This window comes from Rana temporaria, chromosome 5, assembly GCF_905171775.1.
Source record: "Rana temporaria chromosome 5, aRanTem1.1, whole genome shotgun sequence".
Taxonomy (NCBI): Eukaryota; Metazoa; Chordata; class Amphibia; order Anura; family Ranidae; genus Rana; species Rana temporaria.
Window position 1 is genome coordinate 343,114,547 of NC_053493.1, and position 13,182 is coordinate 343,127,728.

The 13,182-nt window shown below is 38.7% G+C and overlaps 1 protein-coding gene across 2 annotated transcripts in view; it reads left to right on the forward strand.

Annotated features, from left to right (window-relative positions):
* Window positions 1–13,182, forward strand: part of ZFHX4 (zinc finger homeobox 4) — a 202,520-nt gene that overhangs the window by 34,617 nt on the left and 154,721 nt on the right. For both annotated transcript variants that reach the window (XM_040354460.1, XM_040354461.1), the window contains exon 3: window positions 35–537. In XM_040354460.1, the coding sequence (XP_040210394.1) occupies window positions 35–537 (503 nt within the window). The remainder of the gene's footprint in view (window positions 1–34; window positions 538–13,182) is intronic.

Consider the following 13,182-nt stretch of genomic DNA (forward strand, 5'->3'; position numbering starts at 1 on the left):
CTTTTTTTTTCAATTTTCCCCCTTTTCTCCGTAGTAAATAATGAGCTGCCGCCTGAAATCCGGCTTGCCAGTGGTCAGCTAATGGGTGATGACCTGTCCCTCCTTACTGCAGGAGAGCTGTCACCTTATATCAGTGACCCATCGTTGAAGCTTTACCAGTGTGCTGTTTGCAACAGATTCACCTCTGACAGTCTGGAGGCCTTGAATGTGCATGTGAGCAATGAACGGTCTTTGCCTGAAGAGGAATGGAGGGCTGTAATTGGAGACATCTACCAATGCAAGCTTTGTAACTACAACACGCAGCTGAAAGCCAACTTCCAGCTCCACTGCAAAACTGATAAACATATGCAGAAGTACCAACTGGTGGCTCATATCAAAGAAGGGGGCAAACCCAATGAATGGAGACTCAAGTGCATCGCAATTGGCAACCCGGTGCATCTGAAGTGCAATGCTTGTGATTACTACACCAACAGCGTGGATAAATTACGCCTACACACCACCAATCACAGGCATGAGGCGGCCTTGCGGCTATACAAGGTAAGAGCATGTATAGGTTAAAAATACCCCCAAATTAACATACTCTTATGTGATGAAGCAGTGCCATGAGCAGCAACGATTAGTAGCCCATTTCAGCCAATAAGATTTCAACTTTTATCTGTTTAGAGCAGTACAGACAGTCAATGAATACTGATGCTTTTGTTTGGGTGTCTGTACAGAGTTGGTTTACAGTCATTGTTACTGAATGTGAGATATTTTATTACCATTGTTATGTGGATTTGTTTTTTTGTATACTTTCTGTTTTTATTAGAATTTTTTGTGTGGTTGTTCATAGTCTCTTATTTAGCAACATAAATATTGATAGAGTCCCATGTTAGCTTAGTGTGGATGTGTTGAGACCAGAAATTTCAGCCAGTAACTGCTTAGAATTCTAATTCCACTATGCTTGACACTATCCTAGTTAACGATAATTGTATGATAATTAAAAGAAAAACAATGTAAAAACAATAGGAGCTATTCCAGAGATGCGATTTACAATACATTTTGCATAGTAATCATCTTCTGCTTTTAGCAAAAACAGTTATTACCGATTTATGGACTATTGTAGAAAATGCTTATGTCCGGGTTTCTTTCAAACTAAGCTATGTCAACTTTTGATTTTGGTGTGTGCCCTAATGAAGGGTGTCAAGGATAGATTGGTTATGTTCTCATTGGCAGACTAGAATGAGCAGATCACCAACTGACTGTACTAGATGTATCTTTAATCGTAAAATACAATTTCAAGGCACACTGCAGAACAATTATAATAGTTACCTTTTTATGCCTTTTTTTTATTTATTATGTGTAATTAAGTAATTATGTGCAGTTAGCCATATATCACATATTTCTCTTTGTCTTTATTAAAGTGTAACTCCAGCAAAAAAACATATATAGTTTTGGATACAGGTGGAAAAAAAGATTTTCTTGTTCCCTGTTTCTCAACTAAGCAATTTTGTTTGGACTTGTACTCCAAGTGAAGACTAAGTTCATGATGATATGGGCTGCACTAAAAACCACTGAAATGCTAGAGGATATGTGATATATGAAGGCTGTAAGTATGCTTGTCAGAGGTTGCCTAAGGTACAATAAGCCCACCCATCTCTGCTAAGTAACTCTCCACTGGTAAAATGATTTGCTGTCAGTCCGGCTGCTGACGGCTGCCTAATGTTGCCCTGTTTACCAGCAAGTTCACCTCCCATGTACAATCAATAATCAATAGTATTCATCATGCATGTCTGAACCCAGCACAGACATCACCTCGTGTAGAAAATGATCCACAAGAGAGGAAAAAAAATGCTGTCAACAATAGAGTTAGCTATGGCTCAACAGGACTGTCTTTCCGGTTACATCAGTTAATATATTTTCGCATAGTGCGGAAATCAAGCCACACTGGTATCACATAGATGGTTGGGATTCAAGTGTTCAATTAAAGAACAATTTAGAGATGTGCTAACACAAAGGCGAGTGCATTAGATGAGGATCAATAATTATAGCCTTGTCTGCTACAAATTTTCACTTGCATACGTGAAAATAACACTGAGATGAAGTATGGCGCAGCAAGACCCACAGAAACAGAAAACTGAGCACAGCTTTGCTAAATCTGCAACCTGTATCACAGCTTATGTTTAAAAGGAGCCATTGTTGTTTAAAGTGTTACTAAACCCACAACAGTAAAATCAGCCTGTATATGCAGGAGTTCTGGAGTCAGTGACTCCAGAACATGTCCGGATAAGACAGAGCCTTTGGAGTCAGGCTGCACATGCTCAGTTTGGTGTGTATTGTTAGAGAGTTTCTTGGGAGAGTGCATGTGATCAGCACAGGGATAATCAGCACTGTCCAGACAGAGAGTGAGGGGTCCTGCATTCTGATAGTACAGCTAGTGCAGTATGAAAACATCACCTACAAGCTTTAAGCAGACACTGATAGAAGTCACAAAACTGCTATACACTGCTGATGAGAAAGGGTATTTAGCAGTTTCTATTTACTAAAATCATTGCATTTCCATGTTCTGTGTACTGTAGAAGACCAGATGTAGTGAATGCAGGGTCCTGGGTTTAGTAACACTTTAATTGCATTCTCTGGGGCTGCAATCCTTATCCTCGCTTAGGAGAGCTATATCTAGGAAACATATATGAAAAAAAAAATTAAATGTTTATTGAAAGGCTGGCAGGGGACATTCTGACAGGAGGAGAGGGCAGAGTGAACAGAGTGGTTATTATTACAGGTACTTGTATAGCATATATATATATATATATATATATATATATATATATATATATATATTATACATTCACATCACTCCCTGACCTTACAATCTAGGGTCCCTAACTTACATTCATATATATACTAGGGCCAGTTTGGACAAGAGCCAGTTAACCTACCAGTATATCTCTGGAGTGTGGGAGGAAACCCACACAGGCACAGGGGGAACCAGCAAACTCCAGGCAGGTAGTGCCATGGTTGGGATTCAAACCAACAACTCAAGTGCAGCTAGGCATAAGTTCTAACCACTTAGCTACCATGCTGCCCTGATTTATACCAGTTCTGCTGCTGTGCCTTCAATGTCCAATTACTGTCTGTCAGCAGGGAGGTGACCTGGCTGTATTGCCTAACTGTAGTAAGGAAATGTCAGGTCACCAACCTGGCTCTGCTGTCTGTTAGGAGTGTGTATGTCCCAGGAGTGGATTGGCAAATCCCGACTGCTCTGCTTTGTTATGTTTTTCACCTGTTTGATGAATGCTTGTTCACAAAGACTTCATGCACATGGGTGCAGAGGTGTGTACACCATCGAAAAAGAGAGTATTTGGGTGTCACAAGTATTTGCCTACAACCAGCAGTTTGTACAAATCAAGGCTGACAGACACTGTGGCTGTATGAATATACCTGCACATCTGAGTGATTACATGCATAGGGATGGATGAGCAGTGCTGGACGCAGACAGTTCATATCCATGACCGCTCATCTGCCCCTGTATGCATGTGATCATGTGGTTGCATCCTTACAGCCACAACGTCTGACAGCCTATCATTGATTTGTACAGACTGCTCTCTGTGGCTGTACAAAAACATCTATGCCCCCTCCTCCACCTCCCCTAAAAACTATGCTGTTTCTTGGTGGCGTGTGCCCCTCTGTACCCATCCGCACAAGCCCTCAATTGCAAATCAAAGATTGTGTACTTTTTAAAGCAAGTGAGAAATTGTAGATTTTGTATTTCTTTATTGACAAGTTATTGCAAAACTAGTTAAAGCTAAAAGTTTTTTTTGCCATTTGAATTAAAAATCCTTAAAGAAAGAATGAAATCCACAAACGTTAGGCAGCATACTTTTTGCTATTTTCTATTACGTTTTTTTTTTGTTTTGATTTTTGTGACATTCTCCGGCAAACAATGGGTTACACTGCTCTTTAACAAGCTAGCATAGCTTCCTCTGCTTGCTGGCCTGTAATCTGAGAAGATGTGTAGGGGGAGCTAAAAAAATATTTAAGTTATTTTAACTTATACCCTTTACCTAAATGTCACCTTTGATTACACTGCCAAATAACTAATAGTTCATTATGCTCAAGTTGAGTTGCTTTTTAACTGTTTGCTGTTAGTAGACCGTGTCGCACGTAGAAGAGTGAGCCTGATTAGGAAAGAAAACGGAGACGAGTGGAGTAAGGCTTAATGTACACGGGACGTTTTACAACCTCTCTCCTAAAGGATTTAAGTTGACAGAGTGTAACCGATGTTTAAAAACTTCAGTTTTGGCGCGTTTACATGCTGTGTTTAGCCGCGTTTGCATTCAGAATCGTTTCTTAGTCAAAAATTGTAAACGCCTGTAAAGAAAACGTGTCTAAACGCGAGTTACCATGTTTACGCGCGCTTATAAGATGTTACAGGCATTTGCTGTTTTAGATACCTTCAAACATCCGTCCTGAATGCATTTTTTTTGCTTTCCAAAAAATAAATTCTAAACTCAACTGCCTCCAAATGACTATAAACTACCCTGTGCACATTTACTGATAAGATAACATAGAGGAAAGTTCAGGGGCAGCTTAAAATGATGCCCAACTGCTCCTAAATGTCCGTTTACCAGCAACAGTGTACATGAAGCCTAAAAGTGAAGCCTTTAGTGACCAGTTAGAGTCTTTTCATAATTTATGAGACAAACCCTGATTGGTTACAGTAAGCAGCTGACCTGCTTGTGTTCTTACGTGCGTAAATGTGCGATTTTTTTTATACTGCTATGTTCTTATTTTATTTATTTTCAATTGATATGATTAAAACATATTTTTTTACGGCTACTATTTTTCTCTAAGTATTAGAATCTGTTTATTATATTAGAGTCCATCTAGTTTGGGTGTGAATCCATTATAAAATACAGTTTTAAAAGGCTGAATTCTCAGTGTTTTGTTCGTGGGGTTCTCTTATTGCGTCAGTAGTAATTCTGTCTTGCCATTTTAAAGAAGTGTACATGTAAATTTTTAGGACTTGTTCCCTTAGACATTAAGCCTGGGTTCACACTAGTGCGAATTCGATGTTTTCCTGCATCCAATTCGCATGTCATATTTTGACCGGCTCTCTATAGAGCCGGTTCACACATCCCCGAAACGGCTCCAGTGCAAATTTGTACGAGGGTCCTGTGCGTCTTTTGGTCCATTTCAGGTCTGAATTCAGCCCAAAGTTTGGGCTGAAATTGGACCTGAAATGGTGAACGGGGACGCACCGGACCCCTGCTGTGAGCCGCTCTGGCGTGCAGTGTTAACCCAGACTTAAAAGTAAAGCTTGGTGCACCTTTCCAATTCTAGCCAAGCTTAGGGTTTCACTAAAAATTGCAACAAGCCAAACAATTATCTATGTACACTTCCATGGTTGTCGGTGTAGCTTAGTATTGTGCAACCATGCAGGGTTTCCGCCCACCTGTCCATGCTATTCATTCACAGGGTTTTGGGAATGGGAGGACTACAACTACCCTCAGCCGATACAAAAGGAAGAACATTTGGCCAGACTTTAGAGGCAACTAAGAACGCAATGCTTTCATAAAATCCACCATTTTATTTGTAAACAAAGTATAAAAGACACAGAGAACACGTTTTAGTAAAAAACAAACAAAAAAACAACAACATATGCATACAGATACAGTAAATGGCCCATAGGAGCCAGAAAATAGTTTATAGTAAGATTGTTACACGATATTGAGTGAGTGAGCCCCTGTGCATCAACGTGTTTCGCTGATCCACTTACTCAGGACACAAAAAAGAGAAAAAAAACAGGTTTCACTCACCTGGATGATAAAGCACACATTCAGTGTTCTCTCTGGGCGGGCACCAGAACCAAAAGAGGGCCGGCCAGTCTACACCCCACAGCTGATGTACCCAAGTTGGCAAAAAATAAAGAAAGCACCTGGAGATCTATAGTGATCACGGTTGCACACGCAAGGTTTTGGCAGCACCACAAGGGTTTTTATACCCAGCAGAGTGTTATCAATAAGGGATAATGGTACCTCCAATTGCATATAAATCTCTGTTACATGGTGACCCTGGCTCATAGGTCTGGGTTGTAATGTTAAAATAAAAAAAGGAAGGAAAAGTTTCTAGGAATGGGACTGTCCGAATGTCCAAGAAGCCCAGTATTCAGAATGATACTGGTATCTCAAGGGAACTACTATTAGCCATTGCAACTGTGGGCTTGTAGTTCTCAATGAACTACCAGAATGCTGATAAGCGATCTTAGTAGTTCATTGATCTTTCCTGCCATTGAGTAACTGCCTACCCATATGAGGTACAGGCAGACAGCTACACTGACAGTCTGCAGGAGCCTGAGATTGCACCTGCAATCTGCTGATCATGGGTGCATTAAATTGCAGGGGGACCTTAGTACCGCTTTGGAAACTGTGGGGGAGATTTACTAAGACTGGTGCATTTAGAATCTGGTGCAGCTGTACATGGTAGCCAATTAGCTTCTAACTTCAGCACGTTCAATTAAGCTTTAGCAATATACCTGGAATCAAATTGGTTTCTATCCAGAGCTGCACCAGATTTTGCACCATGCAGTTTTAGTGAATAACCCCCTGTGTTACAATAGACTTCTCACTCTAAAGTATAAATATAACATACTGTTTCACAGACAACATTGCATAGTCATATCCTGCAAAAAGTTTTTCTACTCGAATATCCAATAATCCTTTTTGGCTCCTCCCTCTACTGTTTTTTTTTTTTTGTTTATTTTACTGTGTTTGCTCATATTTGTCTTGTCCTAAAGCTATGCAGAATATTTTTTTAATAACATAGTACTTTCTGTGCGTTTCAAAGGCTGGATAGTGAATCCTACCTTGAAAAATGTATCCAATTAAGACCACTGCAGAAATTTAATTTTGCAGCTCAAAAATGTATTAACCATATTCTGCATTCCAGGAAAAATACTCATGTCGAGCTAGACATTAACCCTTCTTAGCCAGAGGTTGAGGAGGCTCAATTCGTGGGCCAGACTCCATTATGTTGTAAGCTTTCTGCAAATACAGAAAACAGATTCATATTCCGTTCATGTAGGTGATCAAGTTGCCACTGTAGTGTGTTTTTTTTTTTTTTAATACACTCATAAGGGTTTGTACAGACTCATTACATACCGAGAAGCTTGAAGATTCATTGTCTTTTCCACATTTATTTTCATGGAGCAGTTTCACGCTAGTGTTGCCAGCTTAATCTAAGCAGATAATCTGAAACAGACAGAACAGTTAAGCGCAAGAACCGTAATGGGTTAAAGTAGGTGGTAGGTGAAAGGTCAACTGAAAAGCATCATCTGCCCAGATGCTTAACATTAAAATGATCTTTTTAATAAAAAAATCTGTTTCACAGATGGCGTTTTAATGCCTTTGGCAGTATCGGGGCAGTTTTAACATTAGACGTATGCTAGTAAAAATTATTTCTGTATTAGAGCAGAACAACACCTTTTGCTTTTATGTTCAGGGGTAGAAAGCATGTGGATAAGTTTTTCTGGCATGGAACCCAGAAGCCCAGAGATGATGGCCTTTCCATATGGACTTAAATACCTGAATACCCGATGTCTGTTAGCAATGATGATTGAAAGAGCAAACAAATACCATACAGGCATTTAATTTTTTTTCTACTCAGTCTACAGTCAGCCTTAGACGTCTACTTAGGAATGTGCTTTGCAAATTGTTCCGTTTATTGACTAGATGTTCCATGGATGGAATACCGCTAGCCTATTGGACTACCTCCACCTTGATACATGTTTTTTTTCACGTATGATGTAAGACATATGTGCTAGGCCACTTTACTGTGTAGCAACTAAAGGGAAATTGGTTTATGAAATATATTTAAACATCCTGTTCTCTAAGCTAATAAAACTCCTTAATAAAAGCAGTGATGACATTGCCATAAACTTGCTTTGCCCTGGAACGTGAGCTCAGTCTTGTTCCTGCCTGCAAAAGTGCTTCCGACTTCATTGTGTTATGCACAACTATGATCTGGCCTAAGCGATCATCAGCAAATATTATATATTTTTTTTCTTTTTCTACTGTCACCTTTATCTGTTGTAAAAGGTTTTTAAAAGCATAAGGAGAGTGGTGAAGGGATAGAACTGCAGTCAGGTTTGTAATGCTGTCTGGGAGCAGATCTTCTCAGTTCCTCTTTCGTTACCAATATAGGAAGCAAGAAGAAATCTCCCCAAAGGGAGATCTAGACAGCAATAAAATCCAGACAACGGTTATGAGCCTTCCCGCTAACTAAACCCAAAACACATGTTTTGGCTGCTTTTGGGCAGTAACCTTGAAAAGTTCTCTGCAAAACTCCACCCTGCAAATGGAGTGCTATGCCATACTGCAAACACCAAGAAAAACTGTGTTTGCTCTGTTTCCTAGGAATTTAAAGCAGTATTAAATTCTAAAACAAAAATGTTTTATTGAGCCTTCTCAACCTCTGGCTAAGAAGGGTTAATGTCTAGCTCGACAGTATTTTTCCTGGAATGCAGAATATGGTTTATACATTTTTGAGCTGCAAAATTACATTTCTGCAGTGGTCTTAATTGGATACATTTTTCAAGGTAGGATTCACTATCCAGCCTTTGAAACGCACAGAAAGTACTATGTTATTAAAAACTATTCTGCATAGCTTTAGGACAAGACAAATATGAGCAAACACAGTAACAAATAGAAAAAAAACAACAGTAGAGGGAGGAGCCAAAAGAGATCATTGGATATTCGAGTAGAAAAACGTTTTGCTGGATATGACTGTGCAATGTTGTCTGTGAAACAGTATGTTATAATTATACTTTTAGTTGTAGTGGCTGCATTATTATTATTATTATTATTTTTTTCTATATTTTCACCTGTTGTTCTGGCCAGTAAGTATGTTATTTTTCAACTGCTATGGGGACACCTGTGCTGAGTCACAGCTCCGTGTGTCCATTCAGACACAGAGCCCCTAACCCTGCCATATTCCTGTCTCTCCTGATTGGCTAGCTGACTTTGATTTACAGCAGCGGCAGCCAATGTCTCAGCCAAGCAGGAGGGAGAATCTCGGAGGGCTGAGACACTGGTGGACATTGCTGGACAGAGAGAGACCTCAGGTAAGTATTAGGGGGTCTGCTGCACACAGAAGGCTTTTTATCTTAATGCATAGAATGATAAAAAACCTTCTGACTTTACTAACTTTAAGGTTTGGCTAAAAAAAAACTGTAAGCTTCTATGCAGAACTGCACCAGATTTTGCACTCTACACTTTTAGTAAATCAACCCCAGCCTGTTGATTACATTCAGGGGTTGATTTTGTAAAACTGGAGAGTAAAAAATCTGGTGCAGCTCTGCATAGAAACCAATCAGCTTCCAGGTTTATTGTCAAAGCTTCATTAAAGAAGCTGAAGTTAGAAGCTGGTTGGCTACAATGCACAACTGCACCAGATTTTGCACTCCCCAGTTTAAGTAAATCAACCCCTTAGCCTGCCCAATATGTTCAGTATGTTTTTTTTTCATATTTTTCCCTATTGCAGTCCGTTCTTTCTGTGAAAGGTGGTTATGGGCAACCAATAAAGGAAGAAAAATCATGTCTTCTTTAAATAAAAAGAAAAATCATGACAAGTAATGCTAAATACACGCTGCATATAACAGTGGTGTAAATTCCATGTTATGAGTTTCTATGTTCGTTATACCTACCAGACATTATATCATGTCATTGCTGGCTATAGAATTTCAGGCATCTTTTGTCTCACCCTTTAATGAATGATGGGTCTAATTAACTGATCCTAGCAGTGGCTGAGGACAGAGGCTTACAAAAGGCCTGTACTACCTCGTAGAATTGTGCCTATATCATTCTCGGTGAGGCTCAGGGGACTGCAGTGAATTTCAGCGTTTTGATGCTATCGTTGTGGCCATGACTATCATGTTACTAAAGCCAACAAAATGACATAATGACGTTAATCGTGATTCATAGCCCAACAAGTATAAGGCACGGAGGTAAAAAGTCTTATCTCCAGATTGGCTTCCATTTCCATTCTGAGTAGCACTTAAACTCATTTAAGACAAAGTACTGTGAAGGTACATAGTCCATCCTCCTTTCCTCATTCTACATATACCTTAAACCCTACAGAATGGAAATACCAGGTTGCATTCGGCAAATGAAAGCTTAAGTCAATTAAGGAAAAAAAATAAAAATCATCATGAAATATATATTACATATGCTGTATCATTATTGTTCTCAGCCACCAATTAGTTAGGGATGTTCACACAGAAGAAATATTATCACACACATTAAGCAATAGAGCAAACAGTGCAATACAAGCAGGAGAGGTTTGAGAGGAATTGATTGATGGCGTAATCTTGGGTCACTTAAGGCCAGCAATTTTCATGGTCAGCTTGCTAGCTTGTATTTGATGCAAGAAATTTAAATTCCATGCAGCATCTGTTCTTCAGATGTGTGTGATGTTACTTCCATTAACTATACCAATTTGATACCAGAGCAACTGTAGTATTGCGTGTGTGTGTGTGTGTATATATATATATATATATATATATATATATGTGTGTATAAAATAATTTTTTTTTACAGGGTACAGTTTATCTAATTCCATTTTGGTTTATATTATCATTATACCATCATTGTAGATTTTTATACACTTATTTGGCAATCTGCGTGCAATGAGTCCTGTCAATTAGACTTCTGATACCTTATCCAAAGTAATTGACAACAGCATGCTCTGTCTACCATGTCTGCATGGCATTAGCTAGAGATGTTTTTAACCCTAAATTCACACAGAACACAATGATGTAGTAAACCTGTATGTCAAACCCGTTGTAAACTTACTTTCAAGTGAAATTTAGGGTATAGTGTGTATAAATCTTGGGGGACCAAACAGTTTACAATATAGACTGCTTCATACAAGGAATCGGCAAATTTTACAGTTATGTGTATATTAAAGTATTTTACATTGCAGAAGCATCTTTTGTAGGGAAATAAGCATAATAAAAGGAACCCGTTAAGCAAATCATAGAAAAAGGTTACAGACATTTAAAGCATGTTTTCAAAAATGCCTTAGTTAGGGGTTACTAACAAATTACATTTAGTTATTGTAGCCAGCTTAACTGGTTGGGCATCACAGGGGAAGGGGACTTACTGTGTTTTTCTAGTTGCAATGCATACAATAGCATTTGCTAAAGGTCATACATAATTGTAATTATTTATTAAAAAAAATTCTAACTGATCGGCTTTATGCTTGCCATGCAAAGCCTGATAAAAATTCAACCTTTCCTTGGCCAGTTCAGGCTGTGAAGAGGCTAAGTGCATTGTCATATGCTGTAACCCCTTAATGACTAGCTAGTATAGATCTATGTCCTATTAGGTTGTGCGTTACCACCACTAACGAGCAGGGCCCTTTAATTCCTGTATTGAATTGTATTGTATCTGTACTGTCTGCCACTATGTTGTAAAGCGCTGCACAAACTGTAAATTTAATTATAGGAATAATAGTGTCATTTGACAGTGATCACCTGACAACCTAGGGGGTGCAAAAATAGAAGTCTGGCCTTTAATATATATATATATATATTTTTTTTTGGGGGGGGGGGGGTTATTTTATATGTATTAAACAATATTTTTTATATAAAGTACGTTGTTATGTATCAGTACCGAGTCCATTACAATCCAATTGGTGGGTACATGTTTATGGTCAGCCCCAGCCCGTACATCCCCACCATGCCCCCCTTTTCTCTATACTACTCTGGATGATGGTACTATTATATATATATCTATATACTATACATTTATATATACAGTGTGTTTCATACAGTAAATGTTATATATATATATATATATATATATATATATATATATACACACACACACTCACAAACCCATGAAGTGAAATTTTTTTATTAAAAAGTAAGTTTAATGGATCAGGTCTCTGGTTTGTGCATTATTCTGTTCTCTATGTGATGATAGGCTGATTAGTTTGGAATTAATGCAGACTTGTAGCTTATTCCTTTGAGGCTCTGCCAACATTATCATTTAAAATAAAAAAAATATATATTCCAGATATGTATGGTTGCAATTATTGACCTGTCATTGTCCCATTATGATGGTAAAAGAGGTCAGGAGAATGTGCAGGCCTCATTTGCATAAAAATCATTGTGAGGATGGAAATTGGAATAGGTCTCTACAGCTAAGCAACCACAGCATGTTTTGCCTAATGGCATTCAAATAATTTGTTTAGATGGAATAAAAAAAAAACCTAGGCAGATAGATAAACAAAAATGTTATTTTCTGTATTTCTGACACACATGACCTGGTAGGAAAATAAGCATAATAAAAGGAATCCTAGTAGCCAATCATATAAAAAGGTTGCAGACATTTAAAGCATGTCTTCAAAGATAAATACGCCTTGGTTAGGGGTTTCTAACAAATTATGTTTAGTTATTTTAACCAAATGGCTTAACTGGTTGGGCATAACAAGGTAAGGGGACTTGCTTTTTTTCTCTAGTTGCAATGCAGACTGTAAGGTCTGTCTTACTGTAATTATTTATAAAAATCTTAACTGATCGGCTATATGCTGGCCATGCAAGGCCTAATAAAAGTAAGCAGTTCAATGGATTTAAGCCATCACAGCACACTATAACATGTGCTGACCAACCCTGAAAGCACTAATGACCTATATTAAAGGTTTTACGACATTTTTGAAAACCTCAGCCTGACCTAGCACCAATTGTGTCATTTACTATGGGAAGGAACCTTTCTGTTCATCAGCTGAGTTGAGCATAGGATCTCAACCATGCTGAGTGAGAAAATGTTAGTTAGGATAGGCAAATATCTGACTTTCCATTGTTCTTAGAAAAGACCTGCCCATTAATGACCAGTTCCACTTGTTATAGATAAGCATGTTATACTTACCTGCTCTGTGATATGGTTTTGCACAGAGCAGCCCAGATCCTCCTCTTCTCAGGTCCCTCTTCTGTGCTCCTGGCCCCTACCTCCTGTCAAGTCCACTCATAGCAAGCAGCTTGCTATGGGGGCATCTGAGCCGAGCTGCAACTTTGGGTGTCCATTCAGACACAGAGCTGTGGTTCGACCCTGTCTTCTCGCTCTCCTCATTGGCTAACTGACTTTGACAACAGCAGGAGCTAATAACACCACTGCTGTGTCTCAGCCAATCAGGAGAGAGAAT